The 24,685-nt window shown below is 36.8% G+C and overlaps 2 protein-coding genes across 2 annotated transcripts in view; one reads left to right on the top strand and one right to left on the bottom strand.

Annotated features, from left to right (window-relative positions):
- virma (vir like m6A methyltransferase associated) overlaps positions 1-20,773 on the bottom strand; it is a 28,975-nt gene extending 8,202 nt beyond the window's left edge. Inside the window, exons 1-14 of the mRNA XM_073847288.1 lie at positions 20,710-20,773; positions 15,680-15,792; positions 13,044-13,130; positions 12,843-12,891; positions 12,364-12,529; positions 11,674-11,799; positions 10,644-10,874; positions 6,609-7,812; positions 4,631-5,155; positions 4,195-4,349; positions 4,011-4,093; positions 3,617-3,710; positions 551-1,095; positions 84-319 (exon numbers count right to left, since the gene is read on the bottom strand). Coding sequence (XP_073703389.1) covers positions 84-319; positions 551-1,095; positions 3,617-3,710; positions 4,011-4,093; positions 4,195-4,349; positions 4,631-5,155; positions 6,609-7,812; positions 10,644-10,874; positions 11,674-11,799; positions 12,364-12,529; positions 12,843-12,891; positions 13,044-13,130; positions 15,680-15,792; positions 20,710-20,772 — 3,677 coding nt within the window. The 5' untranslated portion in view covers position 20,773. The remainder of the gene's footprint in view (positions 1-83; positions 320-550; positions 1,096-3,616; positions 3,711-4,010; positions 4,094-4,194; positions 4,350-4,630; positions 5,156-6,608; positions 7,813-10,643; positions 10,875-11,673; positions 11,800-12,363; positions 12,530-12,842; positions 12,892-13,043; positions 13,131-15,679; positions 15,793-20,709) is intronic.
- Positions 20,774-22,709: 1,936 nt separating this feature from the next.
- esrp1 (epithelial splicing regulatory protein 1) overlaps positions 22,710-24,685 on the top strand; it is a 17,163-nt gene continuing 15,187 nt past the window's right edge. Inside the window, exons 1-5 of the mRNA XM_073847791.1 lie at positions 22,710-23,071; positions 23,522-23,650; positions 23,928-24,041; positions 24,133-24,282; positions 24,371-24,443. Coding sequence (XP_073703892.1) covers positions 22,940-23,071; positions 23,522-23,650; positions 23,928-24,041; positions 24,133-24,282; positions 24,371-24,443 — 598 coding nt within the window. The 5' untranslated portion in view covers positions 22,710-22,939. The remainder of the gene's footprint in view (positions 23,072-23,521; positions 23,651-23,927; positions 24,042-24,132; positions 24,283-24,370; positions 24,444-24,685) is intronic.

Consider the following 24,685-nt stretch of genomic DNA (forward strand, 5'->3'; position numbering starts at 1 on the left):
AATATATAACGCTCTTGATATCTTATTAAAACAAATCTCCAAGCTATGAACAAATTGTCCTTAATGTGATGAATAAGTCTTACTGTTGCATTTCCTCCTGCAGCTGCTCCAGCAATGTCCTCATCACCAGAGTCGCAGTAGGCGCAGCAAGATCACAGAGCTGTATGCACACACGGCGGAGCATGGAGAGTAGCGGCGGACAGCTGCTGACACACACACACCTCAGCACTTCCTGTAATACTCGAGCCTGAGCATGTAAGTGCACACTCCACAACTTTCGTGTGTTCATCGCAACACCGATGTCTTGCACGGATAGTGCCTAAGAAAGAAAAAGGAAGATGGAAAGAGTAAATTACAAAAACTATTTTCTAGAAAAATTATGGAAGCATCAATTTGCTGCCTTCGTTTAGAAACCACACTTATATTGTCAAAATATGTATAAAAATTGTCTAGTCAAGCAGCACAGGGGTTTGGATCAGACCTTCTATATGTGGGACACTCAGCAGCAAGCAGCAACATGTACTTGTAGCCGCATATGTGTGTTTAGTACCTGAGTGGTCTGCATGGGCAGAGGCAGAGGAAGCAGTTCTGAGAGCAGACTAAGGCTGCTGTAGATGTGCTCTGGAGCCGCCAGTATAGAGTTCAGCACTTCCTTTAACATCAGAGACCAGCTGTTTCCGGCCACAGTCTCCTCTGAACCTGTCTCCTGTTGGCTAACTGCATGTGTGAATGTTAACAGTATCTCCGTCACGTCTCCCTGGATACGCAGCTCCTCTGCATCCAGGCGCCCGGTTGTTGGGGTGGAACAGAGGATCTTGTGAAGGGCAACACAGACGGAGGGCACACGCACGTCACGAAACTCACAGGTTCCCCCGCACAGCAGCTCTGTCAGCATGGCTCGGATGAGTCTCAGCGAGCAGGCGGCCACCGACAGCATCATGAGTCGCTGCGCCGTGGGGCCCATTGGACCATGTAGTCTCCATGGCAGCAGCAGCAGTGATGTAAGCTTCTGGAGGACTTTAATAAAAGTGTCCATGCCCTCTGCACTGAAGAGGGCTATGATGGCCTGGTTCCACTTTAAGTCTTTCTGCTGACCTGCAGATACACAATGAGTTTGGTCAGGAGACATAAGATAATATTTTTATTAGGGCTGGGTTTTGACACCAATTTCACAATTAAAAGAAGAAAAATTTAGAGATAATGTACTCACCCCCATGTCTGTTCATGTCTGTCTTTCTTTCTTCAGTCGAAAGGAAATTTCAGGATTTCTCTCAATTTAATGGATTTCTATGGTGCCCCTGAGTTTGAACTTCCAAAATGCAGCTTCAAAGGGCTCTAAACGATCACAGCCAAGGAAAGAAGGGTCTTATCTAGCAAAACAATGGGTTATTTTCTAAAAAATTACAATTTATATACTTTTCAACCTCAAATGCTCATCTTGTCTAGCTCGGCAAGACGAGCGTTTGAGATTAAAAAGTATATAAGTTGCAAATGTTTTTAGAAAATAACTGATCGTTTCGCTAGATAAGACCCTTCTTCAGAGCCCTTTGAAGCTGCATTTAAACTGCATTTTGGAAGTTCAAACTCGGGGGCACCATAGAAGTCCATTATATGGAATCCTGAAATGTTTTCCTCAAAAAACACCATTTCTTTATGACTGAAGAAAAAGAAGATATGAACATCTTGGATGACAAGGGGGTGAGTACATTATCTCTAAATTTTTGTTCTGAAAGTGAACTACTCTTTTAATTCAATTCTGATTCAAGCCATATGATATGTGATTCACATGACTAATTTTCTCAAGGAAAAACTAATTCTGTAAAAATACTACATTACTATAAAACTGAAGGTTAAAATGAACTGATTTGTATACAAACGTTTAAATTACACTCAATTACATTTTTTGAAATATGAACATTTAAATGGTGGCTGTCATAAAATCTTGATGGATTTATTCAAATATATATGAAACACTCAAGAACAGTCAAAAAATAGAATTAATATGTTATATGGTTCATATATTTAACAAAATGCTCCACTTTAAAGTTCATCTTTCTAGCCGACTAACAAGTTTATGTCATTGAGTATGTTTTTTTTCTGAGGTAAATGTGATGTTACATGATGTATTGTTTTGACAAGCTGTTATATTGACATCTTTCCGAGGTTGAAACACTGATTGAGCGATTACACAACATAATCAGAATACAGATTTCAGTAAATTGTACTCTTTGTTTTAACATACCTTCGAATGTTCATTCATGTTTATTTTGTTGAAACTGATATTAATTTTGATAAGATGATCAGTTCACGTGCGTTTCGTGTTGGCACTTCTCTTGAACTGAGATGCTACAGCGATGTCACTCCACATTAAACAGCACCAAAACAGCATTTATTATTGGAATATTGTACAAAAATTGACAGAATTTGAAATCCGAGACTGTGTTTCACATCAAATGTAACAAAGCACAAAGCTTATTGCAATTTACTGGATGGCAGGTGCGCTACAATGTTTCGTCTATTAACTGAACTAGATTAGACTAATCAATTCTTGGGATTTAAGAACTGATATACACTACCAGTCAAAAGTTTTTGAACAGTAAGATTTTTAATGTTTTTTTAAAGAAGTCTCTTCTGCTCACCAAGCCTGCATTTATTTGATCCAAAGTACAGCAAAAACAGTAATTTTTTAAAATATTTTTACTTTTTAAAATAACTATTTTCTATTTGAATATATTTTAAAATGTCATTTATTCCTGTGATTTCAACTTTTTTCGCATCACGATCCTTCAGAAATCATTCTAATATTCTGATTTGCTCCTTAAAAAAAAACATTATGTTAAAAACAGCCGAGTAGAATTTTTTCAGATTTCTTCGATGAATAGAAAGTTTAGAAGAACAGCATTTATCTGAAATCGGCATATTAGAATGATTTCTGAAGGATCATGTAACACTGAAAAACGGAGAAATTATGCTGAAAATGTAGCTTTGATCACAGGAATAAATGACATTTTAAAATATATTCAAATAGACAAGTTATTTTAAATAGTGAAAACATTAAAAATCTTACTGTGGAAAAACTTTTGACTGGTAGTGTGGTAACAATTACAAACGAGAAATCAATATTTTTACCCAGCCCTAATTTTCATTGTTACCGGTAATCAAGTTTTTAGTAGTCAATTCCAGTGCTAATTGAAACAATTTGACATAATGCAGAAAAGCAAATACTGAACATTTCACTAAATGTAAATATTTATTATTCATTTATTTAAATATTTTTAAATAGCATTAAGTATTTCTCAAAACAGAGAAAAAAACAGGTTTTATAATACAAGAAATTATTATATGTAAATAAATAAATAAAGAACCAAGAAATACATTAGCAAGAAAAAGAAATAAATGTTAGATTTATCATGTAAATGTAATTTTAGCAACATAAGATTAATTTTAGCAACATAAGACAGTGAGTAATGTTAGGCGCATTTATACAGCAAAGGTTAACACACAAATCATATATTTTGAGATTAAACTTGTTTTCGTCCTTTTTTTTTTTGTTTGTCTGTTTAGTATCTGGTTAAGCGAAAGTAAAAAGTAAGGCATACAGTATGTTTGCATGTACCTGGCACAGTGGTTGGAGGGCAGGCAATGTGGCACAACACTCTAAGAGCAGTTACAAGACCCACCCCATCTGCTGTCATCAAGTTCTCCAGATTCTGACAAAAGAAACAGCAAAACTTAGATGCTACACCACATTTAATAAAACATTAAGTCTTTATCACGGTGTGACACAATCCTATGAAAATAGCATTTGAGCATATGAGTGAAGGTTTGTTTTATAGCTAACTGAAAAAGATCAAAGTGGGTTCTTATTCTTGTTAAAACTTGAATCATCTGTGCCTTAATGTCTTGATCAATGTCTAACATAAAATAGGCACACATGTTGTAACTCATCCTCTATACTGTTAAAACCCCTAAAATGCTATGAAATGTAGTTATGTTGTTGATAACCTCACCTGCTTTATGTAGTCAATAAGCATAGGAATGCCACTGATATCAAAATGTAACTTTTCAAGTGGCTCCAACCACTTAGACAGCTCTGAAAAACACATTATAGAAGTCAGCTGTGAAAGTGAAAGCACTTAGATTTCCAAAAATAATAAAAGTGTTTGGTGGGCTGCAGAAGAGTAGCAAGCTCACCTTGAAGCTTGGCATTGTTTTCATCAGCTTTGCAAACAGTAAGTAGTGGAGTGGCATAGTGCTCCATCATCCGGAGATCACCTGACGTCTGAATTACAAGCAGTGCAAGCATACAGGCATAGTTATATGTTACAGACTTCCTTGCTTTGCCTTCCCTGAGAGAGAGAGAGAGAGAGAGAGAGAGAGAGAGGAAGTTAGGAAGCTAGAACTAAACGTTAGAACTAAACGTTTAAAAATAGACAGTAATTTTAACTAAAAATGACTATGGAGTGCCTCAGGGTTCTGTATATGGCCCATTAGCATTTACTAACAACCCATTTATGTGTCCACAGGAAATATTTAACACAAATTTATTTTAGATCACAAATACTCTCTGACAGACCAAACATTTTTACAACCCTGTATATATACAACAGGTTTATTTATATGTTCTTACCCTTGCCCCTCTTTGGCATGGAACTCAATCAGGTTGACCAGACAGCTGAGGTTATTTTCCAAGCTAAAAGCGTGTGCAACAGCATTTCGGCCTGTGGTGCTAAAGCTAATGAGATATAAGCTGTGAAGGGTTGCCAGAACATCTGGATTATCGCCATCTTCAAGCTCTGCCCCACTCAGCTCAGCAACACCCTGTAGTGCATGTAAAGTCTGCATAAGCCAGACCCAAAAACCATCGTCCATCGACCCTTCTCCACCTGCAGGAGCATCATCACCTTCACCCTCTGAAAGGGGAGTCAGAGGAACCAAGTGAGTGGGTGGGGTCAGGTGAGTAAGGGGTGTGAGGAGACGAAGAAGCAAATTGATGGTTTCATGTTGGCTGAGGAGGAAGAGGAGACCCTGCTGGGACTGTGACAGGAAACGCATCAGTTCTCTGACAGCCTGCAGGACTCCGATGTGGGCACATGTAGCTGGATACGACAGGACAACTGCCAGGGATTCCAGAAGGTGACAAGCATGCATGTATCTGTAAAAATAAATAAATAAATAAATAAATAATTAAAGAGATACATATTTGAACAAAAAGGGTAAATAATATACATTACCATTCAAAAGTTTGGGATCAGTAACGTTTTTATATTTATTATTATTACTTTTTAAGAAGTCTTTTGTGCTCACCAAGGCTGTTTATTTGATTTAAAATAACCGTTTTTGGTTTTAATATACTTTAAAATATAATTTATTCCTGTGATGCAAAGATGTATTTTCACCATCATTACTCCAGTCTTCAGTGTCACATGATCCTTCAGAAATCATTGTAATATGCTGATCATTCTCAATGTTGGAAACTGTTGTGCCGCTTAATATTTTTTTGGAACCTGTGATACTTTTTTCTTTGATTCTCTAATGAATAAAATGTTAAAAAGAACAGCATTTATTCAAAATACAAAAATCTTCACTATCATTTTTTTTTATCCATTTAGGTCATCCATGCTAAATACAAGTATTAATTTCTTTTAAAAGAATGAAAGAAAAAAATGTACTGACCACAAACTTTTGAATAGCATATTGTAACACAAAATTATGTTTTAAATAAACACTGTTTTTTTTTTTTTTTTTTTTTTTTACTTTTTATTATTTAAGGACCCTGAAAAAAATCCCATAAAATATTAAGCAGCACAAGCACAACTGTTTCAAACACTGATTATAAATCAGCATATTAAAATTATTTCTGAAGTATCATATGACACTGAATACTGGAGTAATGATGCTGAAAATTCAGCTTTGCTTCACAGGAATAAATTATATTTTAAAATATATTAAAAGACAAAACCATTATTTTAAATTGAGAATTAAAAAAAAAAGAATAGCATTTATTATAACAATGACAATGTAACAATGAAAGTCTTTACTATAACTTTTGATCAATTTAACAAAAGAAAAAAATACTGACCCCAAAATGTTGAACAGTAGTGTGTATTGTTACAAAACATTTCTATTTTAAATAAATGTTATTTATTATTCCTTAAAGAATCCTAAAAAAAAGTATCACATGTTCAAAAATATTTGATCAGTGCAACAGTTTCCAACAATAAATCAGCATATTAAAAGGATTTCTGAAGGATCGTGTGACACTGACGACTGAAGTAATGATGCTGAAAATTCAGCTTTGTATCACAGGGATAAATTATATTTTAAAATATATTACAATAGAAAACCATTATTTTAAATTGCAATAATATTTCACAATGTTACAGTTTTTCAGCATTTTTGATCAAATAAATGCAGCCTTGATGAGCAGAAAAATCTTTTTATTAAATTACTGATCCCAAACTTTTGAACAGCAGTGTAGCTGGCACATTAAAAAATATATATTAAAAATGATTATATTTAAAATTAATATTAATTAATATTGACCATAAATAATCAGAACCAGTCATTTTCATCATGAATGAGTTTTGTAGCTAAACGGTCCTGACCTGTACAGTGTTGGATAGGGATCATCTCGCTCTGGTGGCCCAGTGATCCGGGCACTTGTGGGAAAAGCTTTCCCAGGAGGCTGTACCATACAGTGAGGTGCTGTCTCCAGCAGGTGGAGCAGCTCCTCCAGGAGACCTTGCAGCCTTTCCAGGTCACCTTCTGACAAAGAGGCAGATTCCAGCAAGGTATCAATGTCCATTGGGCTTTCCCGCTCTACCTCCAGGGTTTCCCTCTCTCTCTCATCTCCTTCCCTCTCAGTGCTTTCTCGGTCTCTCTCTCCGGCTTCCCTCTCGCTCTCGCTACCCTCTCGCTCACCCACCTCCCCTACTGTGGGATGGCGCTCAGCCCAAACGCTGGCTGTCCTCTGCAGGTCATTCAAAACCTCATAAAAATGTCCCTTATGTAAAATGGCTGCGCCTGCTGTTGCGACACGCACGGTCTGGTCCAATAGAAACAGATCCAACAAGCGCTGGTACCCGCTCTTTCCATCATTGTCATGGTGACGGTCTCTAAGCAGGGCTTCGATACCCTGCGGCTCGCTGATGATGCTGTCGAGGGAACGCAGCACGTTGAGTTTCAGAGTGGATGAAACGTGTTCTGCAAACAGCAAGCCTAGGAGGCTGCCAACAATCCCTTTCTCCAGCAGATTCTGCACAGCCTGGGCACCACAGTCGGCCAAGGTAGAGGCCAGTTTGGTTCCTGCCTTGAGCTGGCGTAAGTTCAGCGCTATGGGCTGTGCCAGGGCAAAGTCCAAATTGAGAGCTTCACAGCTCCAGTCGACCAACTGCTTCAACTTCTCACTCAGCCCATTAGGGTCCTTAATAGACATGAAGCTCAGCCCTTTTATTAAAAAGGAAGGTATCTCCTCTAAGGCAGTTACCCAGCCTGCCCCTCGCTCTGCTCCCTGCCCCTCCCCCCAGGCTTCCAGCAGTTCTGAGAGTTTTGCCGCAGACTCCACCCACAAGGAGCTTGAGTCCTGGGTGTCTACGGTTTTGAGGCGTTTTTGCTCTGCTTCGTAACGTGTGAGGTGGGGCGGCGTGAAGTGCTGGAGGGGTCGGAGTTCACGCTCGTACGGATCGTACTGAACCGTCGGTAGCGATGCAAGGTCCTCAGGTGTATAGTCCAGGTCAAAGGCAGGCAGCTTGAAAGCCCCGCTTTCCAAATCCTCCTCGTCACTGGATATCTGCTCATATCCATCATCACCTGTGCATAAAAACAAAACAGTTCACACAAAGAAAACAGAACATCTGATACATTGCTATTGGCTCAGGTAATCTAGCAAGTTCAGTCTTGACCGCAAATTCTGTTATGTTTAATTAAGTTGGGCGTCTCAGCAAATCAGTGAGTATAAACAAGACTAAATTGGTTCTTCTGAATGTCACTGAACTCTGAAGCCAAACTTTTCTTTAGGGGCTAATATTTGTAACTGTTCAGCCTATATTTTTATATACAGCGAGGAAAAATTATTTGATCCCCTGCTGATTTTGTACGTTTGCCCACTGACAAAGAAATGATCAGTCTATAATTTTAATGGTAGGTTTATTTGAATATTGAGAGACAGAACAACAACAAAAAAAATCCAGAAAAACACATTTCAAAAAAGTTATAAATTGATTTGCATTTTAATGAGTGAAATAAGTATTTGACCCACTATCAATCAGCAAGATTTCTGGCTCCCAGGTGTCTTTTATACATGTAAGGAATGCTCCTAATCTGAGCTTGTTACCTGTATTAAAGACACCTGTCCACAGAAGCAATCAATCAGATTCCAAACTCTCCACCATGGCCAAGACCAAAGAGCTGTCCAAGGATGTCAGGGACAAGACTATAGACCTACACAAGGCTGGAATGAGCTACAAGACCATCGCCAGCTTGGTGAGAAGGTGACAACAGTCGGTGCGATTATTTGCAAATGCAAGAAATACAAAATAACTGTCAATCTCCCTCGGTCTGGGGCTCCATGCAAGATCTCACCTCGTGGAGTTTCAATGATCATGAGAACAGTGAGGAATCAGCCCAGAAATACACTGGTCTTGTCAATGATCTCAAGGCAGCTGGGACCATAGTCACCAAGAAAACAATTGGTGACACACTACGCCGTGAAGGACTGAAATCCTACAGTGCACGCAAGGTCCACCTGCTTAGGAATGCACATGTACAGGCCTGTCTGAATGATTCAGAGGAGAACTGGGTGAAAGTGTTGTAGTCAGATGAGACCAAAATCAAGCTCTTTGGCATTAACTCAACTCGCCGTGTTTGGAGGAGGAGGAATGCTGCCTATGACCCCAAGAACACCATCCCCGTCGTCAAACATGGAAGTGGAAACATTATGCTTTGAGGGTGTTTTTCTACAAAGGGGACAGGACTGCACCACATCAAAGGGACAATGGACAGGGCCATGTACCATCAGGGCCAGGGCATTGAAAATGGGTTGTGGATTGGTATTCCAGCATGACAATGACCCAAAAACACACGGCCAAGTCAACAAAGGAGTGGCTCAAAAAGAAGCACATTAAGGTCCTGGAGTGGCCTAGCCAGTTTTCAGACCTTAATCCCATAGAAAATCTGTGGAGGGAGCTGAAGGTTCGAGATGCCAAACATCAGCCTCAAAACCTTAATGACTTAGAAAGGATCTGCAAAGTAGAGTGGAACAAAATCCATCCTGAGATGTGTGCAAACATGGTGGCCAACTACAAGAAACGTCTGACCTCTGTGATTGCCAACAAGGGTTTTGCCACCAAGTACTAAGTCATGTTTTGCGAAGGGGTCAAATACTTATTTCACTCATTAAAATGCAAATCTTTTTTGAAATGCGTTTTTCTGGATTTTTTTGTTATCTTGTCTCTCACTGTTAAAATAAACCTACCATTAAAACTTACTATTTATTTATTTGTAACCGTTTACCCTATGAGAGCATATATATATATTTATTTGTAACCGTGTAGCCTATGAGAGCTATATATATATATATATATATATGCACGAGTCAAACGAGCACAGAAACAGCTCCTCAATTGCACACATGAAGGCATTGGCGCAAGCTGTAGCCTGTATCATTTTGTATCAAAATGCAAAATAAACCATGTGTACGCAATGTCGTGGTTAGTTAAGTCAGGAAGCTACCAAAGGGCAATTAAAGCTGCCATAAAACTGCGCATGCATGTAATATTTGTTATATGAATTACATTGAAGAGCATGTCTGTGAAATTGTTTTTAGAACTGTCCTGGAGCAGCCCAGCACTGTTTCCATCACCTAACACACCCAATTCAACTCGTCAGTTCTTTAGTAGGGCTTTAAGACCTAAGGTGGGTCAGAAAAGGTAAAGAGAGTTGAGAGGAATGCGTGTCAGATCTGTGTCACGTTCAGCAGCATCTGCTCTAAGCAGGCAAATAATCGAGAAAAAAAAAAAACTAAGAAAAAAAGGAAATCAATAACTTTTATAGCATTTAAGTATTCATCTATATTTAATTTAGAATTTAGTGTTTGATAACTTTATTCAGTTTCTGTATATTTCTGCTGAAGGGCACAGGTAGCTACATATGACCTTTATTATAAAGGGTTTATGTAAAAATAGTTTTAAATTCACTAAAATTAGAAGTTATTTTTTTAAAGTCAAATAAATGTTAAAATTGATAGCTCTTAATTAATTGTAATGTTGAATGGCTACAGCCAATGGTTAAATATTAGGGGGAAAAACAAGCATATAAAAGTATATTTAAAATTTTAAATTTTAGGTGGAATTAATCGCAATTAATTTCAGAAAAAATGTGTGATTAATTAGTTAATTTTTTTTTATCAATTAACAGCATTAGAATTTATATCAATTTTTTTTTCTATAAATACACCACAAGTCTATGGGAAAACACAATATTTACACATTTATATTTAATAAGTTAAAAAAGTAAAATATTTTTAGTTTTTTTTCCCCTGATTTCATTTAGGGAGTATTTTTTGACCTCACACGTGAAATATCTAGGTAATATTTCCCAAAAGCACCTGGTTTATTCACCCTCACAACACTGCAGCTTCTCACCTTCTCCATCTTCATCCGTCACCTCATCATCCACTTCATCTTCTTCGTCATTTTCATCAGCTTCACTTCCCTCAGACTGCACATCCTCATCCTCCTCATCATCAGCTGGACCCTCGTCGTCCTCCTGCTCTGCGTCTGAGTAATTCTCATCAGCAGGAAGAGACCCTCGCTCAGGTGAGACAGGCTCCAGGAAATCATCACCCTGTTCTGTGTTCTCCACCTTTACAGGACCTGAAGCAAAGACAACACAAAAACCTTTTCAGTCTAAGAAAATGCAATAAAAATGCTAAATAATATATAGTTAAAAAATTGGGATTATTTAAACCTGGAAAAATATTGTGGCAGACAATTAAAATTTTTTAATTAAACACTGCTCTCAAATTATTATGCTGCTAATATAAGCGACCCTGGAAAAAGCAGTCTTAAGCAGCACAGGTATATAGCAATAGTCAAAAATACATAGTATGAGTCAAAATTATCTATTTTTCTTTTATGCCAAAACTCATTATGATATTATGTGAAAATCATGTTCTAGATATTTAGTAGATATTTAGTAAATGTCCTACCATAAATATATCAAAATGTAATTGATTAGTAATATGCATTGCTAAGAACTTCATTTGGACAACTTTAAAGGCGACTTTCTCTATATTTTGATTTTTTTGCACCCTCAGATTCCAGAATCAACAAACCATACATGAATGAAAAGCTTATTTATTCAGCTTTCAGATGATGTATACATCTCAGTTTAAAAAAAATTACCCTTATGATTAAGATTGTGGTCCATTGTCACATATTATTTTTATACATTTTATATATATATATATATATATATATATATATATATATATATATATATATATATATATATATATATATATATATATATATATATATATATATATATATATATATATATATATATATATATATATATATACACATATATATACATACACATACATTTAAATTCAATTAGAACTCAAAACTCAAATGTATATAATACTTAAACATTTCCACACAGACATACATTGACCAGGCGCAGGCAATGCCTCCTCATCATCATCGTCTGGAGGTGGTGGTCCTGGTGGGGTCCGTGGCCCTCTAGGTTGTGGTCTTGGTGGGCTGCCATTAAACTGTTCTTCATTCTCCCACTCTGCAAAATTTGTACACACTTGTGTTTAATGTGAGTAATTGTATTGCATGGTAATGATGTATATATCACAATATAGTTATTTTTGCTTTAAATAAGGTCTTTATAATATCAAAATGTCAGATTCCATAGATATTTCATAATACTTGTCACCAGTGTCAATATCACAAAAAACTAATACTAAAAAAACCCTCAAGCTCAATTAAGACAAGTAAACAGTCAACGATTAAATAAAAATAAGAAAATAATTATAAGCAATAGGACTAAAAAATTTATTCAAGAGCAGTGAGAGATTTTCTTTTATTGTTTAATTAACATGAATAACAGACAGCAGGAATATTAGACTGCTGTCACTTTAAGAGCTGCCCGGATCAAATCTCTCAAACAGCGCATATATATAGCGAAATGAGTAATGAGTTCTCTTTGGCTGCTGATTGTGTTTCAATGGCTTGAAAACTCTACCTTTGGACAAACTTCTACCAGGCAATCATGTCCAAGGGTATATCGCCCACCCTTATTTTACATAACATTACATTATATATTTGTGTATATAATGTTTTTGCTAACCAGGCTTAATGATTCTCTTGGATCCCAGCTGCTGCTGTTGGGGTAGAGGGGGTGGAGGAGGTGGCGGAGAGTCCCGCTCATGGCTGTGGGGGCGCTCAGCTGTGCCATATACTGCCAGTGTCAGGCATGTATACCATCCACGCAGGACCAACCCATCTGTGTTTACCTTCAATTCAAGACAAAATGTAAATTAGGACACGGTCTCAGACTGTAGAAGGGAGGAGCAAAAAAAACTTGCTCTAAAAAACAAATGAAGGATGATTTGTTTACAAGGCACGTGAGTGCAGGAGCTGACAGCTTTAGTCATTGCAGAGGCATGTGCAAATACATTGTGGATTTGGAAAAATGCTTTTCAAGTACCCATCGAGCCGAGGAAAGCTGCCGTCAGCAGTTTTGCAGAAACCACAAACATATTGGCGCGTGTTCGCGAGTTTTACACAGGAAATTTGATGCTGGGCTGTAATGAGGGGGTCTCTTACCTTTCCATTAGGCCTGAAGATGATTGATTTGTTCTCATCGTACTCGAGGCTAGTGTGAAACAAACACCAACATCAGTGATTTGAACAATCAAAAGAGTGCATCTATTCAGCTATAGATTTGTGAGGCTGCATACTGTATTTCTCGCTAAGCCTGTCCAACACAGGTGTGCATCTGTGTGTATGTGTGAGTTTATTTAGTACCTGCCCAGCCTGTCAAACACCGGAGCGTTGGGTTTGGACACATTGTTGAAGAACAGGTCCAACTGGAATGCGTGAGGGGCTGTTTCACTGAAGATACACATGAAGGGGCATTGTAACCGTCAAAACCAAACCTGAAACCCCTATTTGCCATTGGCAGCTATTTTTTGTCTATTCAAACTTCCTGTAAATAAAAATTATTTTAAAAACGCATCTTTTTTAGTACGGATTTATTGTCATATATTCAATCATTTTGTGAAAGAATGAAAAATGGTATTATAGTATGTCCTATAAAAACAAATTTCCCTTTTCTCTCATTGTTCTCTTAACAGGTATGGAGAAAAGTAGGATGAAGGATGAGATCATGGGAAAAGCTGAGAGTGGTCAGAGAATAAGGGGTGTGGTGGATCTGTTTTTAAAGAAGGAACAATAGCAACCACAGAAACCTTTTCCAATTTCCTCAAATGTCCTCCAGCCATTTTACTTTTGAGGATACCACAGTATTACTCATGTCCTATTGTACAACACAGAAGCACTGGGACAGTTTGTACACACTGTAAACATAGTAAAAGCGCTGTTAACTGTCATAATATGTGTCGTAAAAATTAGGGATGTGCAAAATGACATCTTTTCAAATTTCAAGACTAAGTAGTCTAAATATGATATACAAACTCATAGGGCCCTATGAAATCCATTACTTTTTTTTTCAACAGTGTTCATACAAATACAGTAAAATATATTTCCAAAACTTTTTTTGAATTTCAAGGACTTCAATCAGAGATCTCACTTATCGAACATTGTGTTCTATTTCAAATGTGAAAAAAGAGAAATAGATAAACAAAAGTATACTAATAAAAAAATGGCAAATTATTACTACTAAAGCATTAAAGTACTAAAAACTATTTTTACTTTTACTATAGTAATAGCATGGTTAATTTTCTTAAGACAATTGTATGTATATATACTTTCTTTTGTTTTTATAACTACTGCCTTAATGTTTTTAAATTTTTTACTTTTTAAAAAAAATCTGAATTGTTTTTGTGAAATCGCTTCAAAATCCTAATCTGAAACAAATGATTTGCAAACCCACATTGAAATCCTGATCTGAATCGAATGATTTGCACTCCGCTCTCCAAAGTTCCAAACTATAGCATAAAATCAAATGATCAAATTAGAATCAAAGAGTGAATAATTTTGCAACGCAATGGTTTAACTGATTCTGAGTTTCAAAAAGCTCAGTTTTACCCATCACTACGTGCTTTTTAAAATCGTTACAAGCAATGTCAAAATACGAAACTGAATGAATTTAATCTTTTAATTTGATTTGGTTTTTGCTAGTGAATCGAAATGAATGATCGAGTAACGAGTTTGAATCAATCAGAGTGGTTCCAGCGTAAATTATTCAACTGATTCGGTTTGTCTGCTGGCGTAGCTCAATTGTTTTCTGACATTAACTGAAATAAGCGATAAAGTGTGACCTTTTTTTGAACTGTGTGAATTGTGCGTGAGAAGATACGCATTTATTGACAAAATTAAGCACTTATTTCTTAGATATATTGTCTTTCAATAACATTGCGATTTTGAAGTGTTTTCCAGCCCTTAAATTTCAAATTCAAGTACTTTAAGCACCTTATATGAACCCTGTACTAAATGCAATTTTTTCCCATTTTAATAATTCTGGATTCCATTTTTTCTGTTTTCTTTTTACTTTTTTTTTTTGGTCTAATTAATTGAAATCATGAAACATACACAATTTAAAAGCAACTTATTACAAATAAAAAACAATTTTTAAGGCCCTTTGAGTTTTATTTATTTTTCTCAAATTCAGTTTTATTTTTTTCATCAATTTTTTGGATTACATTTTAATAGTTTAATGGTTGTTTTATTATTATTTTTCTCTTCAGAAATACTGTGTTGTGTATTTACATTTTTCTGGTAAATAAATTCTGGTATATCCTTTAAAAATAATAAATTAATAACAATTGTATTAGTAATAGTAGTAACAGTATCATTACATTAAGTAATATATTTCTGTCACAGTTTCTTCAAATTAAACAAAAATTTTATTTTGACGGGTTGCTGAGAAGACTTTGAAGTTTATGTTTGTATGTGATATGACGATAGTTTTTGCTCACAAGAAAAATGTTTGTGTTCATGTACTCATATATTGAGGCTGAAAACATGCAGGACTCATATTAAAAATTGTATTTTGCAACTTAATGTTCACAGACATGAATAAAGTGTACTGACCTAGTTTTGATTTATTCATCCAAAATTCAGCAAATTCCATGATATTTCCTCGTTATGCAGTAAATTACATTTTTATGACTGGATTCTGCGCTTCCATTTGCATTTTCTGTATAGCGGAAATCATAGGGTCCTACAGCGTGATTTGTAAAAGATTTTTGTGTGTTTTTTTTTTTTAAAGAAATTAATATTTTTACTCAGCCAGGCTGCATTAAATGCACTGAAGACCAGTGAACCATCCTAACCCAAGAATGATCATATAATGTGAATGGCACAGACCAAAAAGTAGTGCCTATGTAGAGGGATTCAGTAGCAGTTGTGTGATTCTGTATAGACCATTTGTTTTCTTGCTGTACTTTTAGACTAGAGTGTGTGTGAGTGTGTTTTCTCACCCAAATGCTCTGCTGTCAGGCAGGTTGCTGTGTGCTTTGATGCCAGGGGGAATGACTCGCACTTCTGTGATCAAGACACCGTAAGGAAACCGCACAACGTCCACATTTGTCAACTAGTAAGAAGCCAGACACAGAAAAATGTTATGAAGCTTATTTATAAAGACAAGGATAAATTTTATCACTGAGAAATCTGGCCAGTGTATCTGACAGTCTAAGACACACCCTGACTGAGCAGCCAACCAGAAAAACAGTCCGGCTTATTCATCTGTTAAAGTCTTGGAATTAGGATTCCTATGGTTCAAGGTAAAACACAAAAGCATTCTCCGAAATTCTTATTGAATCTAAAAATGGTCGAACCGTGTATACAGTCGTGGCCAAAAGTTTTGAGAATGACACAAATAATAGTTTTCACAAAGTTTGCTGCTAAACTGCTTTTAGATCTTTGTTTCAGTTGTTTCTGTGATGTACTGAAATATAATTACAAGCACTTCATAAGTTTCAAAGGCTTTTATCGACAATTACATGACATTTATGCAAAGAGTCAGTGTTTGCAGTGTTGGCCCTTCTTTTTCAGGACCTCTGCAATTCGACTGGGCATGCTCTCAATCAACTTCTGGGCCAAATCCTGACTGATAGCAACCCATTCTTTCATAATCACTTCTTGGAGTTTGTCAGAATTAGTGGGTTTTTGTTTGTCCACCCGCCTCTTGAGGATTGACCACAAGTTCTCAATGGGATTAAGATCTGGGGAGTTTCCAGGCCATGGACCCAAAATTTCAACGTTTTGTTCCCCGAGCCACTTAGTTATCACTTTTGCCTTATGGCACGGTTCTCCATCGTGCTGGAAAATGCATTGTTCTTCACCAAACTGTTGTTGGATTGTTGGAAGAAGTTGCTGTTGGAGGGTGTTTTGGTACCATTCTTTATTCATGGCTGTGTTTTCGGGCAAAATTGTGAGTGAGCCCACTCCCTTGGATGAGAAGCAACCCCACACATGAATGGTCTCAGGATGCTTTACTGTTGGCATGACACAGGACTGATGGTAGCGCTCACCTTTTCTTCTCCGGACAAGCCTTTTTCCAGATGCCCCAAACAATCGGAAAGAGGCTTCATCGGAGAATATGACTTTGCCCCAGTCCTCAGCAGTCCATTCGCCATACTTTTTGCAGAAGACCAATCTGTCCCTGATGTTTTTTTTGGAGAGCAGTGGCTTCTTTGCTGCCCTTCTTGACACCAGGCCATCTTCCAAAAGTCTTGGCCTCACTGTGCGTGCAGATGCGCTCACACCTGCCTGCTGCCATTCCTGAGTAAGCTCTGCACTGGCGGCACTCCGATCCCGCAGCTGAATCCTCTTTAGGAGACGATCCTGGCGCTTGCAGGACTTTCTTGGACGCCCTGAAGCCTTCTTAACAAGAATTGAACCTCTTTCCTTGAAGTTCTTGATGATCTTATAAATTGTTGATTTAGGTGCAATCTTAGTAGCCACAATATCCTTGCCTGTGAAGCCATTTTTATGCAACGCAATGATGGCTGCACGCGTTTCTTTGCAGGTCACCATGGTTAACAATGGAAGAACAATGATTTCAAGCATCACCCTCCTTTTAACATGTAAAGTCTGCCATTCTAACCCAATCAGCCTGACATAATGATCTCCAGCCTTGTGCTCGTCAACATTCTCACCTGAGTTAACAAGACGATTACTGAAATGATCTCAGCAGGTCTTTTAATGACAGCAATGAAATGCAGTTTATTTTCGGGATTAAGTTAATTTTCATGGCAAAGAAGGACTATGCAATTCATCTGATCACTCTTCATAACATTCTGGAGTATATGCAAATTGCTATTATAAAAACTTAAGCAGCATCTTTTCCAATTTCCAATATTTATATAATTCTCAAAACTTTTGGCCACGACTGTACAGTCCTTTCCTCAACAAACTGTCATAGGGCAACAGGCCTGTCCAACCTGTTTCTAAAGAGCTGTTGGAATACACCTGTGGGGTGGCAGATCACTGCAACAATACAAAAGCACCAATCAACCGCATACACACATACACACCCTAACAAGACAAATTCCAGGACAGGAGATCTGTTTCCAGGCTTCACTAACAGGATACTACGTGAAACACTGGAGCAAGGAGAAATTGCATGTAAAAAGATTATCAGATAAAGGCTTATATTAAAAAAAAAAAAAAAACACTTACACATAAAAATCACAAATGCCTCTCAACCGAAAATCTCTAAAATAAAACAACAGCACAGAATCTGAGATTTTTATGTCTTATGTTACTCTTTATTTTCAACTTGAGTGATTGATTAGTTAGCAATCTGATATTTTTGCATAAAAATACCATATTCCGGCCTAGGATCAGGCCGATTTTGATTGATTGTTTTGTTTTTAATGAACTTGTTTTGTTTCTGTGAGACTTACAGTATATTATGATATGCTGTAGTTCAAAACAGTTGTGAGGTCAGACTCTCTGTGAAAATGTGATTATTGAAAGCAATTTAAGATTATTTTAAATTCATGCCAAGTAATCAGTTAAGAACTCAAAATGAGCTTTACTTAGTTACTCAATTCTGTTTTGCAATGTTGTAAGCTTACGAGGCTGTATCAATCATAAGTTGAGCACACTAATTTAGACAGGTGAATGGAACAGATGTGCTATTAAAATTTAGTCATGTTTACAAGTTTCTACTTGCTCTGTTGGGATAAATATGATGCTTAGAGGACTTTCAAAAAATAAAGCTGATGAAACAGAAGTGATTGATCATTAAACACACAGCAGAAACTGACTAATATAAGACATTTAGCATTACATCACTTCCTCACCAATAGATCCTCTGTAGTAAATGGGTGCTATCAGAATGAGAGTAATACCTAATCACAATAATACACCAGTAATACACATGACTCACGTTCATCAATTAATATCTCGTGAAATGAAAAGCTGCGTGTTTGTAATACACAAATCCATCCAGGCATTTTGAATTTAAATCATTGCTTCTGGCCAAAGTCCATAATAAAATCCATAATAAAACTTCCTCCAGGAAAAAAAAAGTCCATCTCCTGTTGTCCTCTCACATCAAAATCCACTTTAGAACCGCTTGTAAATGTTGCTTGATCTGTGCATATTGTTCACCTGATTCAGAAGAAACATCCTTTTCACTGAAGCAAGCATTATTATGGGTGGACATATTTTAGTGTACTTTAGTGGAGAGCAACAACTTAAAGTTTAAAAAGTTTTATTGATGAATCTGTTAATTACAAACATGTAGCTTTTCACTTAACTGGAGTTGCAAGGATAACTTGTGGATTATTGTGATGCTTTTATCAGCAGTTTCTCATTCTGCACAACTCTCATTCTGGTGGCACCCATTAACTGGTGAGCAAGTGATCTAATCCTAAATTTCTTCTAATCTGATTCAATGAAGATAAAACTCATCTACAAAGAGGATTTTATTTTTTAAAGGAACACTCCACTTTTTTTGGAAATAGGCTCATTCTCCAAACTCCCCCTGAGTTAATAAGTTGATTTTTACCGTTTTGAAATCCATTCAGCCGTTCTGCGATATCACTTTTAGCATAGCTTAGCATCGATCATTGAATCCTATTAGACCAATAGCTTTGCGTTCAAAAATGACCAACAAGTTTCGATATTTTTCTATTTTAGCCTATTTCCAAAAAAAGTGGAGTGTTCCTTTAAGAAAACCATTTCTTTCACAGAGAATTTATACAGAATAGAGTGTTCACGACGCATCATCAATCGTCCATACTGGCGGCACTGAATGTAAACAATACCACTGATCTGAACAAAACATATTTTTGCTGATTATTGCTGCTAAAAATGATTAGTGTCATGTTTTGAGCTGTATTCATTGGTCAGACCAGGAAAAACATTTGGAGTACTACTGACAAAAGTTATAACAAATCTAGTAGAGGAGTGAAAAAACAAATCTGAGGAACAAAATGTGTTTGTAGCTGGCCAAACTAAACCAAGTTTTTCCAGGCAAGAATTTTGACAAAGTTTTGTGTTTGTTCTTATCATTTCCAGTTAGGTAGGTGAAGTATTAGGCTACTACCTTCATTAATTCTGCTGGTACAGATTTTTACCACCTATTAACTTAAGTTTGTCAGAATATTGCACCCTTTCCTGCTTACTGAAGTCCTTCTCTATATGATTTAGCAGCTTCCACTAGTTTTTCCGTGGTTTAGACGACATAAATTAGCAGAACAATGTATTCAGTAGTACATTAACCATGCAACCCATGCTGTTGTTTACATTTGAGTCTCACCAGTATGGCCGCGCATCTGGGTAACGGACCAAATCGTGACAAATGCAAACCCTCTATAATCAGATACTCAGAACAAAACATTCAAACAACCACTGCTGTTAAATAAGAGCTGAAATAGATACAATTCAAATACTGAGCTCTGGCTAAACTATTCCCCTAGCTACTTCTGTAAAGGTCTATAGATAACAGACAGATGTCCTTGTTTACATGCACATGCGCTGCTGTCAGATAACTTAAACATGAACTATGAGCTCATCTGAGTACCGTAACGGCACAAGCACTGGCTAATACCGCTACAACAATATGTGAACAAGCTATTGTTAAATAAACAAATGGTGTATCAGAGTACATTCTGCTTGTTAATAGCACCTACACATACCCTGTCAACAACAACAATATAGCCACGAGCTTGCTTGCTCTGGGGAACAACTTAAACGTAATACAATACAGACAGGCTTGCTCTGCAAAACAACGTCTATAGTCGGTTAACGTAATTGAATTAAATGAAGAATAACGGGTGTTATTATTAAAATGTAAATTCTATCTGTGTTGAATTGAGTTTGTATGAATTGCTGTGCTAATTAGCACGCTAACTAACTGTTCACAGCGCTCAATGCGCTATTACAATGGAAACTTTGAGAACGAGGGGAAAATATTTTCATATAATTTAGACTTTAGTCTCTGTAGCATGCGGTTAAAAGACACGGATGAAAATGGAAAACTTCGCACGTTTACCTCTGCACTTTGATGCTTGAACGTATCTAAAAAGAGCAGCTCCATTGCAGAATCCCCCGCCATCTTTCTTGGTCAACATTAGAACTTCCGGTAAAGGAAACACTTCCGGAGATGAAAGAGTACGTCAGTGTCGGTTGTGTAGTAGGAGCAGTAGGTTTTAGAAATTGTAAAAATGGCTTAAATCTCCTGTCTTTTCCCCCTTTTCTTGTATGTATTGCAAAAGCATTGAGAACAGAATAATACCTACAAAAATATAATAATACGTTTCAGAGTTATTAATTAATATTACTCAGCATTTAAAAAAAAACATATACAAAATTTCCTCAACATTTTTTGTTTTGTTTTGTTTTACACATGTACCTTTTCTGGATTCATTTAAGATATCACTCTTTAATAAACCCTTTTAACAGTACATTATTACAAAAAACTGGAAATTTGAGTGAATAATGACAGAAAGAGAAAAGACAAAGAAAGTCCAGTGCTGTTGAAAATAGGCAGAAAAAAGGGGTAGGGAAAATGTGACTCTGGACCACAAAACAGTCTTAAGTAGCATGTGTATATTTGTAGCAATAGGCAAAAATACATTGTGTGTGTCAAAATTATCGATTTTTCTTTTATGCCAAAAGTCAGTAGGACATTAAGTATCATGTTCCATGAAGATATTTTGTAAATTTTCTACCATAAATATATAAAAACATATTTTTTTATTAGTAACATGCATTGCTTAGAACTTCATTTGGAAATTTTAAAGTATTTTTAATTTTATTTATTTAAAAAAAAGAGTCCAAAAACAGGTGCTAAGAAAGTCAAAAACCATTGTTAAAGGGTAATAAATCACTTTAAATTGAAATAAATATTTGAAGGCCCTTAGTGATTTGCATGTTGTAACATTAACAGACTCAGGTCACAGCACTGATGGAGGTGCAAGAGGTGGTTGAGCAAGAGTTGTTTACATAAATACTTTCTGTTTATGACATAAAGCACTGAGGTTTGTTGATCGATCAACTGAAGTGAACAAATATGTGACCCTGGACCACAAAACCAGTATATTTGTAGCAATAGCCAAAAATACATACTATGGGTCAAAATTATAGATTTTTCTTTTATGTCAAAAATCATTAGGAAATTAAGTAAAGATCATGTTACATTAAGATTTTTTGTAAAATTCCTACTGTAAACCTATCAAAATGTAATTTTTGATTAAGAACTTGATTAAGAACTTGTTAAGAACTTAATTTGGACAACTTTAAAGGTGATTTTCTCAGTATTTTGATTTTTTTGCACCCTTAGATTCCAGATTTTCAAATAGATGTATCTCGGCCAAATATTGACCTATCCTAACAAACTATACATCAATAGAAAGCTTATTTATTGAGCTTTCATATGATGTATTTTATGTATTAGTTTTGTAAAATGTAACCTTATGACTGGTTTTATGGTCCAGGGTCACATATGTGGTTATCAACAAGAAGGGGGTCCCATTTAAACAACACATTTTTGCGTATGTTATTGGAAATTTTTTTTATGTCATTTCCTGCAGTGCCTGTGATGGCCATACTAACATATGTAGGCCTGCACTCAAGGTGTGTTTACCTGTGCCTTATAACTGTTGACACATTGACTTATAACGTGGTTATATAATGGTTCAAATACATTTTAAGTCTAAGGATTTGTTTAGTCTGGCTAACATAGTTAAATAGTAGGCTACAATATTACAACCACTGTGAAAGGCCTTGCGTCATTTTTACACATTATGTCCTGTTCGCGTTTGACGGCAAGCGAGCAGGTGTTAACGCTAGGTTATTTTATTAGTAGACTGTGTAAACGTGCAATAAACAGATCCTGAATTCCCTCACATCATGTAGAACAAGCGCGTTTTCGGCGTTCCATGCCACGTCCTTGTTTCTCAGCAGCGGTAGGAGGGCTTTCTTTTGGGCAGGTATCTATTACCTGTGTCACGTGGGCGGTGGCCAGGTAGGGCGCACACAAAACCAGCGCGATCCAAGCAGCCATTGCGGAGCAGAGCCAAGGGTTTCGGACTTGTTTGCATCGATTCTCACGCAATTAAAAGGCCAAGGGATACATCAAGGCGAGTCCGAACCCGGCACTGATCTGTCCGTAGGTGTGGGGTCACTGGGCTCTTCGGTTTTCTGTCACCTGGAGTTGATCTCTAGGGTTTTGCTTTTGCTATCGGGGTGAGGTGACAATAGTTTTTTTTCCCTTTTTAAAAATGACGGTTAATCCAGATTATCTGGTGCTTTTATTCACCACCACATCTGGCGCAAGTGGGGACCTATTGGGATCAGACGAGAAGGAAATTGTACAGTTGGTTTGGCAAGTTGTGGATTTAGAGACTAAAAAGGTAATTTCATATTTCCCATGATAGTGTGTATGCGTTGGTGTGTGCGCGTTTTTGTGTGTAGTGGGCTAATTCTGTTGGAGGTTAGAGAAAGAAAGTGAGAGTGAATTTTACGTTAATATGGGCTTCAGATTTTTTGAAAGACAAAATTAAGTCTAAGGACAAACATTAAAATTAGTTTGTTTGTTTACTTTCATATATCCATTAATCTATTATCTATATATCTATTTGTGTGTATACGTGCGTTTGTGTGTGTACTGTATAGTAATTCTGTCAGAGATGAGAGTAATAATGTTTAAACAAAATTACAAAGTCAAATCTTAGGCTTTATCAATCCAAATTTAAATCTATCAACGTTTCCACTGCTATTTATCAATTCATACATCCATTTATTTATTTGCCTATGTAAATATTTATGTTGAAAGTGAGCATTCCTCTGCTTTCTACATTTAGGCTGGTCAGGTAAATGAATTGCTAGTCAAACCGGATCACATTGAGCTCTCTGAGGAGTGTCAGGAGGTGAGTGGACTCACCGAGGAGGCCTTGACAGACGCTGAACCGCTTGAGGAAGCCATCGAACAGGTAATCATTCTCATATTCTCATAGAATCTGTTCTGACAGGTGGTATTTATCTTTTAGTGTGTTTGGTTCAAAATACATAAGAATAGATCCTTTTAAAGAACAGATCAACTTTATTTTCTAAACCCCCTTGAGGGAGAGTCTGCCTATACACCATTTAGCTGCATGTCTTTACACACTATTAAACACATTATTTAACATCTTGTGAATGGATGTTTGCGCAAGCAGCCTTGTGGGTATGTATTAATTGCCACATGAATGTGCGTGCATGTGTGTGCAGTTGAATCAGAGGTTATGTGCAGAAGTGGACGCAGGTGCAGAGAACACCTTCTACCTCTGTACAGATGGACAGCTGCACATTCGTCAAGTCCTCCATCCCGAGGCTTCCAGCAAGGTATTAAAAACTACTGCGACTAATAAGCGATATTTCTGAAAATGTCTACTTTTAGCTCATTTTCTTAACCGCTTGCTTTTGTGCTTTTCAGAATATTTTGCTGCCGGAGTGTTTCTTCTCGTTCTTTGACCTGCGGAAAGAGTTCAAGAAGAAATTCCCATCGGAAGGGGAACTGAAAGACTTGAATCTTCAGGTCATGGCTGACTGTATCCTTAAAAACATGTCAAATATGATCTTTCGTGTATTTTTTTTACTTAGTACTAAGTGGATGAGATACAGGCTAATACTCTATAATAACACATATTAGTTGATAATTCTCTGACAACCAGTGTGAGGAAGTTGTGTTTGAGTGTGTATGTGAGAGAAACACAGGCAACAGGGTGTTGGCTGCAGAATCCCAAGGTTTTGAAATGCAAATAGACTCACAATAGTGTGGGCTCAATTGAGCCAGCAAGAGAAAGCCAAGAGTGTTTAGCCAACAAGCTTAACCTGCCACACCTACGCTGTAACGTCTTAATGCCTACACACACACACACAGAGTCAAACACACAAGGCAATAGCACAGCCCTCTGCACAGTAAGAAAGGTTAATCGAAAGTCATTCTGTCCCTCCATGTTTCTATTGTGTGTTTATGGAAGGCTGCT

The sequence above is a fragment of the Garra rufa genome, chromosome 9 (genome assembly GCF_049309525.1).
Source record: "Garra rufa chromosome 9, GarRuf1.0, whole genome shotgun sequence".
Taxonomy (NCBI): domain Eukaryota; kingdom Metazoa; phylum Chordata; class Actinopteri; order Cypriniformes; family Cyprinidae; genus Garra; species Garra rufa.